The 14,112-nt window shown below is 44.0% G+C and overlaps 1 protein-coding gene across 1 annotated transcript in view; it reads left to right on the forward strand.

Annotated features, from left to right (window-relative positions):
- PNO1 (partner of NOB1 homolog) overlaps positions 1-14,112 on the forward strand; it is a gene marked incomplete in the record, with an annotated part of 355,670 nt that overhangs the window by 68,383 nt on the left and 273,175 nt on the right. Inside the window, 1 exon segment of the mRNA XM_044055944.1 lies at positions 14,015-14,065. Coding sequence (XP_043911879.1) covers positions 14,015-14,065 — 51 coding nt within the window.

Raw genomic sequence — 14,112 nt, forward strand, 5'->3', positions numbered from 1 at the left:
TCACCTGTCAGTTACAAAGTTTGATCCTGACCTCTGGCCAATACCCGTTTGAATGCATGTTCTCCCTGTGTCTCTGGGATTTTTTTCCACCTCTAAACAATATGCTAAGTGTTTCCATCTCATACTCACCAAAGAATGGCGCTGTGGACAGCAGCACAGACTCTACATGATGTCTTTCTAGAGGGAAGAGTTGTATAAAGCATCTGCTGTGGTGCACAGTATGTTCATAATAGGAGAGTTCAGATTACAGACTGCGCACCATGGAGGGGTAGCCTCTCTTAAGCATAAAGTATGGCTGTAGGTGATTCAGTCGTGTTGACTATTGTCACCAAATTGGCATGAGTATTTTCTGATAAAGTGGGTTGAGGACCCAACCTACACCAGGGACCCATGCTAACTGTGGGAGGGGTGTATGTAAGGCAAACACCTTAACCATTAGGCCACCCTCCCAACCTGTGCCTCTATAGGACAGTGTGTGCCCTCCATAAAGTTCACTAACCCTGGGAAAATAACCTACTGGCCATCGGGTGTTCAGTTGTCCAGCTTGGGTTACCTGGTTTACGCCTAGCATTTATTTGATCAGAGCTATCCCAATCAACCTGCCAAGCATGAGCTAAGAATTGCTACATTCGGTGTAGGTTCACTGACTAGACACAGCTTGGAATTAAATGACATTATAGTAAAGAAGGAGGCTGGACATCCTATGTATCCAGGAGTACAGATGGAAGGGTAGTGCAACAAAGCCACTTGGCTTGGGATCCAGAATCTACTACTCGGGAGAAGGACAGACTGGAATTGGTGAGGGGAGAAGCTTCAAAAGACAAGAGGGATGTCTTCAGAATTCATGACAGACTCATGGCAATCCGATTCCAGCCTAATGATAGAGCAGTATTCATAATCTCCGTTAGTGCCTCACAGCAGGGTTGTGATAGTGAGGAAAAAAGTACATTCAGACTGCCGTTGCAGGGCCTACTAGATAAAACAGGACCACAGGAATTGGTGTTGATGATGGGTGACTGGAATGTACATATCTGGACAGACAGAGCGCAGGATATGAGGACTGCCTTGGTCCATATGGGTAGGGCAACAGGCAATAAGGAAGGAGAGGTCATTCTAGACTTCTGTCTGGCAAATGGCTTGATAGTAACAAGCACATGGTTCAACTCACAAGATCACATACAAGAGTGGCCAACATGCAACTTGGGTAGACTTCCTCCTAGTAAGAAAAGGACACTGTCCTCCCGAGTGAAAAAGTCAACCCACAGCATAAATCACTGTTTGCCACAATCCGCTGCAGTCAAAGAAGGCTGTAAAGTCAATAGAGACTAGGCTGAAGACCTGAAAGCTAACTAGAGAGAGCACAACAGTTAATGAAATTACTAAGGGTTCTAGCACCTCAAGAAAAGGAGGAAATAGGTGGAGATGAAGAAGAATGGCAGTACCTCAAAACAGCATGTGTGAGGACTACAGAACAGATATCCGGCCAAGACAGATATAGAAATAAGGTACATGAGAGAGGCTGGTGTTGGAATGCAGAAGTCCAGGAATTTGTGAAAAGAAAGATGTGCAGGAAAATGTGGGAGATAGAAAAGACAGACCAGGCTATGGAGGAATACTGGTTGGCTAACAAAGAAGCTAAGAAAGGAGTTTCAGTAGCAAAGAACAAGGCATCAGAGGCACTTTACCAGCTATTGGAAAGTAAGTTAGTAGATGGGGCAGTAAGTTAGTAGATGGGGCACAAAGAAACTGTCAGGTTGCAAGATAAAGAAGCTCGTGAGACGCTTTTCATAGGGGATACCAGCAACAACCTCCCTCACCAATCTACATAGCAGAGGCAGATGGAAAGAGTACTTCCAGCAGCATTCTGAATGAAGTAAACCCTACAGAAGCTGTACTGCCCCAGACGCAGCCTACAGTGGTAGAATTAGTGCAAGCTATGTACAAGAACCCAGGGATGCCAGTATGAAAAGTGTTCAGCTTCAGAGAAGGGTTCCCAGTGGGAGTGGATATGCAACAGCCCACTGCTGTTAATACTGGTGATGGATTACATTAGCAAACAGGTCAGAGGAGGTTGATCAACAAAATTGTTGTATGAAGGCGATGTGGCATTACAGGCTGACTGAGCAAGAACTTCAATACCGAATACTGGAGTTGACTGCAATATCAACAGTTGCAATAGTTTCATAGGTAGGTACTAGGCTATTGGCCCTAGGGCCTATATAAGCCTAATAACAATAAGAGACTCCTGCAAGTGCACAGCCCCAAAATTCCAAACGTCCACAAAAAAACAATAGGCCAGCACTCACAGGGTGCCTAAAATAAATATATGTTATTTGAACATGAATTAGGCAAAACGGACTGGTTTCAGCCCAAAAGTTATTAAGCCTTCCTCTGTGTAAAAAATACAGGCAACAAAGCCAAGCTTAATGTAGATGAAAATTATCACCTGATGCAACAAAAGCCCCCTAATTGGTTGGCTATAAATGCTCATTTAGACCCGGTGGATATAATCCCCCTAGCTTTGATAAGCCACGTTTTTCTTTCTTATTCAATATGTCATAGGTTCATACTAGGCTATCTGCCCAAGGGCATTTGTAAGCCTAGCCAGAGTGTGTTTGGCTTTCGCCACCCATTTAAATGAATTTTACTATGCCCTTTTTCGAGGTTTAGTATACTGTGCCTCTGTCTAACAGTGACACAGAAGTGATACCCGGGGTAAACCTATGATCTCCCATCCACTCATCAAGATTCCTCTTGAAGAGAGTCAGTGAGGGACTCTGGAATAAAATCCCAGTCCAAGTTAGGCAGAGTGAAGGGAGTCTCTGGGTTATGAATCTGTCCCTCCAGCATGTCCTATTTATTTCTCTGCTGAGGTTCAAGTCCCTTGAGCGCGTAGCTTGATGGGATTTGGATTTACTGAGGTGCAGCATGTCCATTAATTCCGGGTTGGACATGGCTTTATACTTCAGGCACAGATCGCCTCTGAGCAGGCGGTATGCAACCGAGTAAAGCTGGAGTTTCTTTAATCGGGCAGCATATGGCATCTGTTTGAGCCCTTTGATCCTCTTGGTGAGGTACTTTTGGGGTCTTTCCAGTTGCTGCAGGTGTCTGGTAAGGTCCATCCCAAAAGGGGCATTGTACTCGATTATGGGCCTGATGAGGGATGAGTAAAGAGGCACAATGACCTCCCCTGATCTAGATGTGAATCCCTTCATGATTAGGTGGGCTATATAGAATGTTTTTCTAACCACTTTGGCCACGTGGTTGTCATGAGAGATTGCTATCAACTTGGGTCCCCAGGTCCCTAATTACTTCTTCCGTACTTAATGGATTACCACCTATGTGGTAATTTGTGGGCACTTTGTTTTTGCCAAGGGGGGGGCAGCACTCTGCTGGAATAGATATTTGCTCTTTTGGTGGGGAGGGGGGGAGAAGTTTGCGCTGAAACTGTCGGCCAGGATGTTGGCAATGTCTGTGGGTTCAGTGTATTTTTTGTCATTTTGGACTAATTCTGAGCATATCTGGGAATTCCCACCCAGGTTCCTAACATAACTAAAGAAAGCTTTGTGATTATCTTTAGTGTCCTGTGCAATTTTTCTGTCGAAGCTGGCCTTAGATGATTTTATGAGTGCCCGTAGTTTTTTGCTAATACTGATCAGAGATGCCTTCCCTTTTTGGGATGTTGCTCTATCGTGCAGTAACTTCCTTCTTCTATTGTATAGTTTGTTTATGGCTGGGGTCCACCAGATAGGACGCCTGTCTTTGGGGGATTGGGTCTTAGTTTTATTTGGGATTGCATGATCCATGCATTCTTGAAGGTGTTCATAGAATGCGTTTATAAAGGATTCTGCGGTCTGGGCCGTATTTTCCACAGGCCCGGGGGCTTTGAAGGATTCCACCTCGGTTTTGAGTAGTGTGAAGTTTGCTTTAGAGAAATTTTTCACTGTGGTTTTCTGGGCAGGGGGTGGGGTCAGGATGTGGATATCCAGTGAGATTAATTTATGGTCTGATCTTGCCAGTGAGGGATACAATTCTGGTCTGGAGCATAGAGTCCCCATGTTGGTGATGATCAGATATCAATGTTCTCCATGCGAAGGAGAATTTCGAGTGCGTGCATCTTGAGGTTTAGACTTCTGGTGTTGAGTAACATTACTCTTAGTTTCTTATCCCTTGTGATACTTATGGAGGTGAGTTTGTCTTTTGAGCCTTGCCTAAAAAGGCACTATGGGGGTGGCAAGAGCCTTTGCCAGTATCCGAAAGCCGAGGGGTGACAGGTGCAAGCTGTCCCTAGCGAAGCAGCGTGGCTTGTCGAGCATGTCATCCCAGGCTGACTAGCATTGGATCCCCTTTGAATGACACCAATGCTTAAGCCAATTGTTGAAATTGATCATCTTGTCTTCATATTGTGGCATCATTCTTGGTGAGGGTAAGATGCTACTCAAGGTCAGGGTCATACCGGCTTGGGCTACATGCTCAGAGAGCTCCTCTGTGTCTCTTTTCATGTAGTCCAGGGAGGTACGTCTCAGGTCATTCACACCAGCATGGACAATGACTGAGTCATATTTGTACTTGCCTTGGAGTGACCTGAATGCTTGTGTTATGTGGCGGATCCTAGCGCCTTACAGGCAGCTCACCGTGACCTTCTCCTTGTTCAGCCTGGTGAGCGAGATGTCAGTGTGCCTGATGATAGAATCCCCTATTACAAGTTTATCAGGTGTGTTGTTTAGCCATAAGGGTTGTGACTGTTCGGCACACTGGCTTTGTGAACTATGTGTTGCACGTGTTTTGTTTTGGGGTAGAGGTTGCTTGGGTGTCTGCTTTGGAGGTCTCTGCTGCTTAGGCAGACTTTTATTTAGATCCTCCGAGTATGTTTTTGTGTGTTTGTGTTTGGTTTGCTGTCGTGGTAGGCCTATGTGAGACTGGAATTGTAGTGAGTGTGGATACCTTCTCCTCCTGACTGGTTACGCCAGTACTGAGTTGAGAGAGCTGAGCCTCCACTTTGGCTATATGGTTGCATCTGTCACATATGTTGGAACTTATTGGGAGGAGGAGAGGGTTGTCTGTGTACATGAGGCAGTTGTAACATTGCCTCAAGATTCCCAGATTCACCAGCTGGACTGGAGAGGATACTGCCAACTGACCTTTGGACATGCTAGAATAGTACAGGGAACTGTCTTTAAATTTGAAAAAAAAAGGGCCAGTGGGGAGCAAGGTACTCAAGGGGAGTTTGTGAGGGTGTAGTGCTTTTAATTTTTTAGTGTTGACTTTTATATAATTGCTTTAGTGAGCAAGTGCCAGGCTTTAGAGTAGGAATAGGGTGTTTATTATGAGAACTAGAGCAGTTCTAAAGGAAAAAGTGAAGAGCAGAGTTTGTGGAGCCGAGAATGGTTTAAACCCAATTAAGCGGCGCTGCACTATGCGCAAAGCCGCGCCAAAGCGGGTTTTATACAGGGGGACTTGAAAGAGCTAGAAATTGGCCCAAAACGGCCAATAGACTACCAGATTCTTGTGCTGGGAACACTCCTCTAGGGATAGATAGGCTGCTCTAAGCTCCCCACTCCCACTGGTGAACAAAGAAGCCTCCTTTTATCCAAGAAAGGAAATGGGCAACACAGGAACTTAACTTTCCAAAAGTCCAGAATACAGCAAAGCCTGTATTTGGACTACTCTAGGTCAGGAAAGGCGGGAAACAGGGGGGACTTTTGTTGTATCATGTGATCATTTTCGTGTATATTAGGCTTTGCTTTGTTGTCTATGTTTTTACACCTGAGGAAGGCTTAATAACGTTTGGCCGAAACCGGTCTGTTTTGCCTAATTGATGTTCAAATAAAATATATTTATTTTTAGGCACCCTATGCCTGTGTGTGCTGACCTATTATTTTTTCCTATATAAGCCTAGCCAAAAAGGTACCCTGGCTTTTGCCACCCAACAGAATTATTTTCCTGTGCCCCTGTCGAGCAGAGCCACAGATGTGATCCCTGGGGTGAATTTCCTATCTCCCATCCAATCATCAAGATTTTTCTTGAAGAGTGCTAATGAGGAGCTTTGTTTGATATAGATAGGTAGTTTGTTCCAGAGTATGGGAAGTCTCTGGGACAGGAATCTATCCCTCCAACATGTTCTGTTTATTGTGGTGACAAGGTTTAGGTCCGTAGAGCGTGTAGCTCAGAGGGATTGGGATTTCTTTAAGTGGAGCATGTGCACCCGCTGTGGGTTTGACATAGCTTTGTATGTTAGGCAGAGATTGCCTCTAAGTAGGCGATATGCAATGGAGTAAAGCTGGAGTTTTTTGAGACTGTCTGCGTAGGGCATCTGTTTGAGGCCAGTAATCTCTTTGTGAGGTATTTCTCCGGCCTTTCCAGTTGTTGTAGATGTCTTGTGAGGTACATACCAAAAGGGGTGTTGTACTCTATAATGGGTCTGAGTGACGAGTAGAGGGGAACAATAACCTCTTTTTTTTTTTTTCCTGGATGAGAAACCTTTTGTGATGAGGTGTGCCACTTAGAAGGATTTCCTGACTACTGTGACAATGTGACAATGTGATTATCAAAGGAGAGACTACTGTCCACCTGTGTCCCAAGGTCTCATCACAGTCGGTGTTAAGTAGACAGACTACTGCCTATGTGTTACTTCTTGGGTACAGAGTTTTTACCAAAAGGGATGACTATGCACTTATTGGCATTGAGCTTCAGGCCATGGCTTTGACACCAGGCATCTGTCTCGGGGAGGCCCTTTTGTCAACCTCAGTAAGAAGCTGAGATCCCTCATAAAATCCTCCAAAGCTAGTTACGAAAACAATCGCCACTGATTCTATAGAGAACCACAAAGCATTCTATAACTATGTTAAGAATCTCAATGGCAACACTCAGATCTGCTCTGAGTTACAGCACAATGGCACTAAATATACAGAACCAACTGATATTGCCAACATCCTAACAGATAGGTTCAGTGCTAACTTTACCCCCCTCTCACCCCCTAGAGGGCCCATCTCTATACCTGAAGAATGCAAAGTTCCTATAATCATGGCTGCACAGGTAAAAAAAACACTCTCCAAAGCCAAGAACACAGCATCCATGGGACCTGACAATATCCCAGGCTGCTTTCTACACGAACTACAGCATGAACTGGCACCCTACCCAAGTGCCATGTTCAATCATAGCCTCATCTCAGGCTTTGTACCCACTGAATGGCGCACCGCGACAGTTATCCCACTCCACAAAGGGGGAGCCACGACAGACCCCGGGAACTACGGCCGCATTAGCCTGGCGAGCCTGGTCTGCAAGGCCATGGAACGTATCATCATGGAACTCATAAACAAAGACATTGGTAATCTCCAAACTCTGGACCCTACACAGTTTGGATTTGTAAAAGGCAGATCATGTCTCCTAAGCCTGATTGACTTCTTTGAAGCAGTCACCAAAGCCATAGATCAGGGTAAAATGGTTCACACAGCTTATCTAGATCTCGCCAAGGCTTTCGACACCATCCCCCACTCTGGAATTATAGATAAACTCACTAAACTAGGTATAAATCCCTATGTCACAAGATGGGTTGCCAACTGGCTCACGGACAGAACCCACACTGTGAAAGTAGCGGATTCCAAATCCGACATCAGACCAGTGACAAGTGGAGTACCACAGGGTACAGTCCTGGGTCCTCTCCTGTTTGGTATCTACTTCTCTGAAGTGCAGGCCAACAGAGAATGTCTTTGGCTAACAAAGTTTGCAGATGACTGCAAACTAGGAGCCATAATCGAAGGGCCTCAATGAGACAGATACCCGGTGTCAAAGCCATGGCCTGAAGCTCAATGCCAAAAAGTGTATTGTCATCCCCTTTGGTAAAAACTCTGTACCCATGAGCTACCACATAGCTGGTAGTCTACTTAATGCCGAAAATGTGATGAGACCTTGGGACACAGGTGGACAGTAGTCTCTCCTTTGATAATCACATCGCCACAGTGGTCAAGAAATCCTTCTACGTGGCTCATCTCATCACAAAAGGATTCTCATCCAGAAAAAGAGGTCATTGTTCCCCTCTACTCATCACTCATTAGACCCATTATAGAGTACAACGCCTCTTTTGGCAAGTACCTCACAAGACATCTACAACAACTGGAAAGACCACAGAAATACCTCACAAAGAGGATTACTGGCCTCAAACATATGTCCTCCGCAGACCGTCTCAAAAAACTACAGCTTTACTCCATCGTGATATCGCCTACCTCAGGCGATCTCTGCCTAACATACAAAGCTATGTCAAACCCAGAGCTGTTGGACATGCTCCACTTAAAGAAATCCCAATCCCTCCGAGCCACACACTCTATGGACCTTAACCTTGTCACCACAATAAACATAACATGCTGGAGGGATAGATTCCTGTCCCAGAGACTTCCCATACTCTGGAACAGACTACCTATCTATGTCAAACAGAGCTCCTCATTAGCACTCTTCAAGAAAAATCTTGATGATTGGATGGGAAATTCACCCCGGGGATCACTTCTGTGGCTCTGCTCGACAGGGGCACAGGAAAATAATTTTCTTGGGTGGCAAAAGCCAGGGTACATTTTTTGGCTAGGCTTGTATGGGCCCTAGGGCCATTAGCCTAGTACCTACCTATGAACTGGGTGGGGTCCAGAGTTTGGAGATTACCAATATCATTGTTTATAAGTTCCATGATGATACGTTCCATAGCCTTGCCAAACCAGGCTCGTCAGGCTAATGGGATGGTAGTTACCAGGGTCCGTGGTGGCTTCCCTTTTCTGTTGCTGGATTGACTATCGTTGTGCGCCATTCAGTGGGCACAAAGCCCGAGGTGAGGCTATGATTGAACATGGTACTTGGGTGGGGTGCCAGTTCATGTAGAACGCAGGCTGGGATGTTGTTAGGTCCCATGGATGCTGTGTTCTTGGCTTTTGAGAGTGTGGTTTTTACTTGTGCAGCTGTGATTACAGGAACTTTGCATTCTTCCGGTATAGAGATGGGCCTTTTTAGGAGGTGAGAGGGGGGTAAAGTTAGCACTGAACCTATCTGCCAGGATGTTGGCAATATCAGCTGGTTCTGTATATTTAGTGCCATTGTGCTGTAACTCAGAGCAAATCTGAGTGTTGCCATTGAGATTCTTAACATAGTTATAGAATGCTTTGTTGTTTTCGTAACTAGCTTTGGAGGATGTTTTTGAGGGATCGCAGCTTTTTTCTGAGGCTGACCAGGGAGTTCATCCAATAATGGGATTTTACTCTTTTGCAACAGTTTCTACTGTTGTAGAGTTTGTTTATGGCAGGCGATCACCAGATTGTCTTCCTTTTTTTGGAAGATAGCATCTTGGTTCTGTTAGGAATTGCACAATCCATGCACACTTGTAAGTACTTATAAAGTGCATTTGTGTAGGATTCAGCAGTCGTACCTCTATTGTCCGTCTGCATGGGTGTCGTGAAGTTTGCCACTTCTGTCTTAAGAAGTGTAAAGTTGGCTTTGGAGAAGTTTTACGGTGGTTTCCCTAATGGGGGGTGGGGTTGGGATGTGTATGTCTAGAATGATTTGCTTGTGGTCGGATCTGACCAGCGAGGAATTGACTTCTGATGTGTAACACCGGTTGCCCATGTTGATAATGACCAAGTCTAGGATGTTACTGATCCTGGTGGGGGTGTGGATAAGTTGATCCAAGGTGTTGGAATTTATTAATTCCAGAAAACGTTGAGCAAAAGAGTAGGTACATGAGTAGTTTTCCCAGTTATTGATGGGGTAGTTGAAATCGTCCATTAAGGTGTTCGGTTTTACCGTTTTCTAGTGTATCAAGAAATGAGGAGCGGGGATCCTGGGGCATGGTGGGGGATCTATAGCAAGCTACAATTTGGATTGCGGTCTTGCCCAGAGTTAGTTGCTCTTGAATAATCTTGGATGCATTATGCTGAGCAGTTGACCTGGAGGTGTGGCTATCCTTAATGAATATGGACACGCCTCTGCCTTTAGTGTTTCGGTCCAGGTTAGGTGGCCGAAAGGTGTGGTATGAATTATAGCCTGGTAATGCAGGGGTGCTCTTTGGAGCCTTGAACCAGGTCTCTGTCACTGCACAGATGTCTATGTTCTCCATTTTTAAGGAGTGCCTCGAGTGAGTATATTTTGAGTTTTAAACTTCTAGCATTGAGTAGCAGTACCCTCAGATTTTGCTTGCTTGTACCTGTTACTGTGGTGAGTTTGTCATTTGCACCTTGCCTAAAAAGGCACTATAGGGGTGGCAAGAGCCTTAGCCAGTATCCCGAATCCCAAGAGTGACATGTGCAGGCCATCTCTGGCAAAACTTCGTGGTCTGTCGATCATGTCATCCCAGGCAGACAGATACTGAATCCCCTTAGAATGACACCAGTAGCTTAGCCAATTGTTGAAGTCAATCATTTTGTCCTTGTACTGTGGTATCATTCTGGGTGATGGCAGGATTCTACTCAGGGCTAAGGTCTTACCTGACTGGGCTACAAGATTGGACAGCTCCTTCATGTCTCTTTTCATGTAGTCCAGGGAGGTACGTCTCAGGTCATTCACACCAACATGGACAATGACAGCCATATTTGTTCTTGTGGAGTGACCTGAGTGCATGCATTATGTGGTGGATCCTGGCACCCGACAGGCAGCTGACCGTAACTTTCTCCTCATTTAGCCTGGTGAGTGGAACATCAGTGTGCCCGACTATAGAGTCACCTAGAGTGTTGGGTACGTTGTTATGCCTTATGGGCTGTGGTTGAATGACACACTGAGTTTGTGGGCTATCTGTCATTTGGGTTGTGTTGGTGGGTGGAAGTTGCTTGCATTTCTGCTTTGGAGGTCCCTGTTGCTTGGGCAGACTTTTATTGGGAGCCTCTGCAAATGTAGGTGTGTGTTTTGTGTTTCCTTTGTGTGTGTTTTGGTGGTGTAGGTTTTGAGGGACTATGTGATGAGTGTGGTGTGGTGCAGTGTTTACCCTCTCCTCTTAACTGTCTAGTCCAGTCTTGGGTGAGGGCAGTGGCAACAAATAGAGTTGAGAAGAAGCTGTGAATTGAAGAGAAGATAGCGGAACAGGTTGACAGCTTCAAGTATCTGGGAGGGAGGAAAAGTGAAGTCTGGATGAGGAGGTCAAAGCTAGAATTAGAGGGACTACAGTGAATTGGCGCTGTGTGTCTGGTGTAATAAATGACGGAACAGTGCCAAAGAAGCTGAAAAGTAAGGTGCACAAAACAGTGGTGTGACCAGTACTACTGTGTGGTACGCATACCTGGACAGTAATGGCAGAGAAGTTGAGGAAGGTAGAGGTGATGGAGATAAAGTACCTGAGATGGGTGGTAAGGGTACCCATTGTGGGATAGACAAAGAAATGAGGGCATAAGAGCAGAAGCCAAGATACTTTCAAGTCTAGAAACAGTAATAGAGAACAGATGTTTAGGCACCCATGCAGAAAAGCAGAAGACAATTTGGTGAAGATTTGGGACAGACCAAAGGCAAGAGGAAACAAGGGCGTCCACCTAAAAAGTGGATGTATTGTGTGAGAAGACCTATAATAGTAGGGAGCTAGTGTCAAGGAAAGCAAGGGAGTGGTATTGAATAGAGAGGGCAATATTTGACACAAAAAAATGAAGAGATATTCCCTTTTGCTGCGGTGAACTGTTCAATAAATAATACACACACCAAAAGACAGCTAGTTCACCCAGGCTAACACTGTGCTGGGTTGGGAGGGTGGCTTAATGGTTAAGGTGTTTGCCTTACAAACACAAGGTGCAGGGTTTGAGTCTCACAAGGGATAATTGACTAGGCTTAAAATGGCTCACAAGGGCAGTTAGCTTAGTACTGAACTATGAACCTATGAACCTACAATTGTCTATGCAATCCAGTAATAAAAGTTCTATTAAAATCCAGAATGTAATGAAAAGAATGAAATAAAATAAGAACAAAAATAATAAAAATTAAGTCCTTTGTCCAACGATAAGCGCTTTCGAATAGTTCTTCTTCAGATCGTATCATTCTTCATTTTCATTCTTGTCATTAAATTCTGGATTTCAACAGAAATTTTATTATTTGATTGCACAGACAGTTTATTTGCTTTTCAGCACAGTGTTAGCCTGGGTGAACTAGCTGTCTTTTGGTGTGTGGAATATTTGACACAACACCCTTACCCCAAGTAGAAAAGGGGGTGGTGGTAATGAGTCCTTCAGCTGTGGATACATGTGCTTCAAAATTCTAGTTTTGGACATTTTTTGGTGTAATTAAAGTTAATTGGAATATTCAGGAACATCTAGTTACGGAGAAGTACTTTAGGTATGCTACATTTGCTAAAGGCACCTTGATTGGTTATTTTATTTTTATTTTATTGCTGCTGTATTGTTTTAATGTATCACTGCTTTTGAGATGTTTTACTTTGCTCATTATTTTATACACTTTGTAATATTGTACTCAGCATACTCCAAATAGCTCAGTAAATGAGTGGTGTTTCTCACTTTATATTATTGTATAAAATTATCTGCGTTTTAAGTGCTTCAGAAATAAGTTGTTGTTGTATCTTTCGGCTTTTCCCTGTTAGGGGTCGCCACAGCGGAACTCCGGTCTGCTAATTATTGGCAGTAGATTTTTATGTGCCGAGTTGCCAGCCCTGATGCACAACCTTCAACAAAGGTACGCCCATTCACGCATGTCTCCACACAGAAGATGCTCTAGCTGAGAATTGAACAGGACAACGTCTTACTGTGAGGTGACGAAGCTACCGCAGCACCACCACCGTGTTCTCCACCAGTCAGAAGGGGCACCAGCCTTCTCAACTTAAATTCCAATTTTATTACAGTACTAGAAATATGTATTGTAATAAAATTGGAATTGAAGTTGATAAGGCTGGTGCCCCTTCTGACTGGTGGAGAATCTCCTTGATCATAGTAGAAAGGCAATGAGTTTGTATAAGAATATCATAGTAAAGCAGATGGTGACCACATATGGGCATAGTGTAGAAGTAAGATTTTGAAACTTGGATTTGTAGAAAATATACTGAGTTGGGAATATGGCTAATTCTTTTTTCTTTGGAGAGCTACTTTCTGCACTGGAAGATGTGATAGCACTGTGGATGTGTCACTGTATGCAGTATAGAAAGAAATTAGCTTTTGTAGATGTATGCAGATCTGTGCGTGCGCATAACAGACATGTCTAATGTGAAAGGAGTAGGCCTTATTATGCTCTTTCAAGGTATCTGTCTATATTTAGATATCTTCTTCTTGTAAGTTCAGTGTACATGTCCGTTGTTAGATGAAGATGAATTTCTCTCCTACATGGGCTGAAGTGCAGAAAAGCTAGGCTGTACAGAACTGAGTAGTTACAGTTGAGCAGAAGAATAAAGCAATGAATCGGACCAGGATGACCTAGGATTAGCTATCAAACCTGGTGATGCAGTAACAATTGTGAAAAAAATGAAAGTCCTCTTAACCATTATGAGAGCAAGAGAGGTGGTCCATTCTTTTGCAGCACTTCCAGCTGTAAGAGAAGTCAATATGACATGCTGCATCTGGACCAGGTGATTCACCGTGTAGCCTTTATTGGGCAGAGGTGAGAGTACAGGTGTGTACAAGGGAAAGCAGAGAAAGCCATCCCATCAGTGAATGTGCATACAAGGCTCTAGAGGCAGAAAGTCTTCAGTGGCTGCACCATTCCCGGTGTTTGCTCCATTAATTGAATAAGTTGTTATGATCAGGGCTGGGCCGGACAGTCTGCAGGTACAAAGGGGCAAGAAGAAAGATGAGCTGCATTGTTCAATTGCATGAGAACACCATCCATTTGTATTATCATCTTTTTTTTAAAGTTTATTTCTCAGAATGGAAAAAAACTGCAGTGATACTGCATATTCACACCTGATTCCTAACAGTGGTATGTCTTTAGATGCTGCTAATATATGCTTAGAAAACATTTATTTTAATGGCATTTGGTATCCTGAAGTATAATGTCACCAGTGGCACTGTACATCTAAATAATTCAAAAGTATGTGTACTATTGATGCTTTATTTTTCTTTTTCAGACTTGTAAGGAAACAAAAGATATTGGTGCTCTAACTAAAGCAACTGACTTTGTCAAAATTTTGGCAAAAAAATTTGGTAAATTCCTTTAGTGAAAAAG

The sequence above is a fragment of the Protopterus annectens genome, chromosome 1.part2, assembly GCF_019279795.1.
Source record: "Protopterus annectens isolate FY-2018-M chromosome 1.part2, PAN1.0, whole genome shotgun sequence".
NCBI classification, from domain to species: Eukaryota; Metazoa; Chordata; order Ceratodontiformes; family Protopteridae; genus Protopterus; species Protopterus annectens.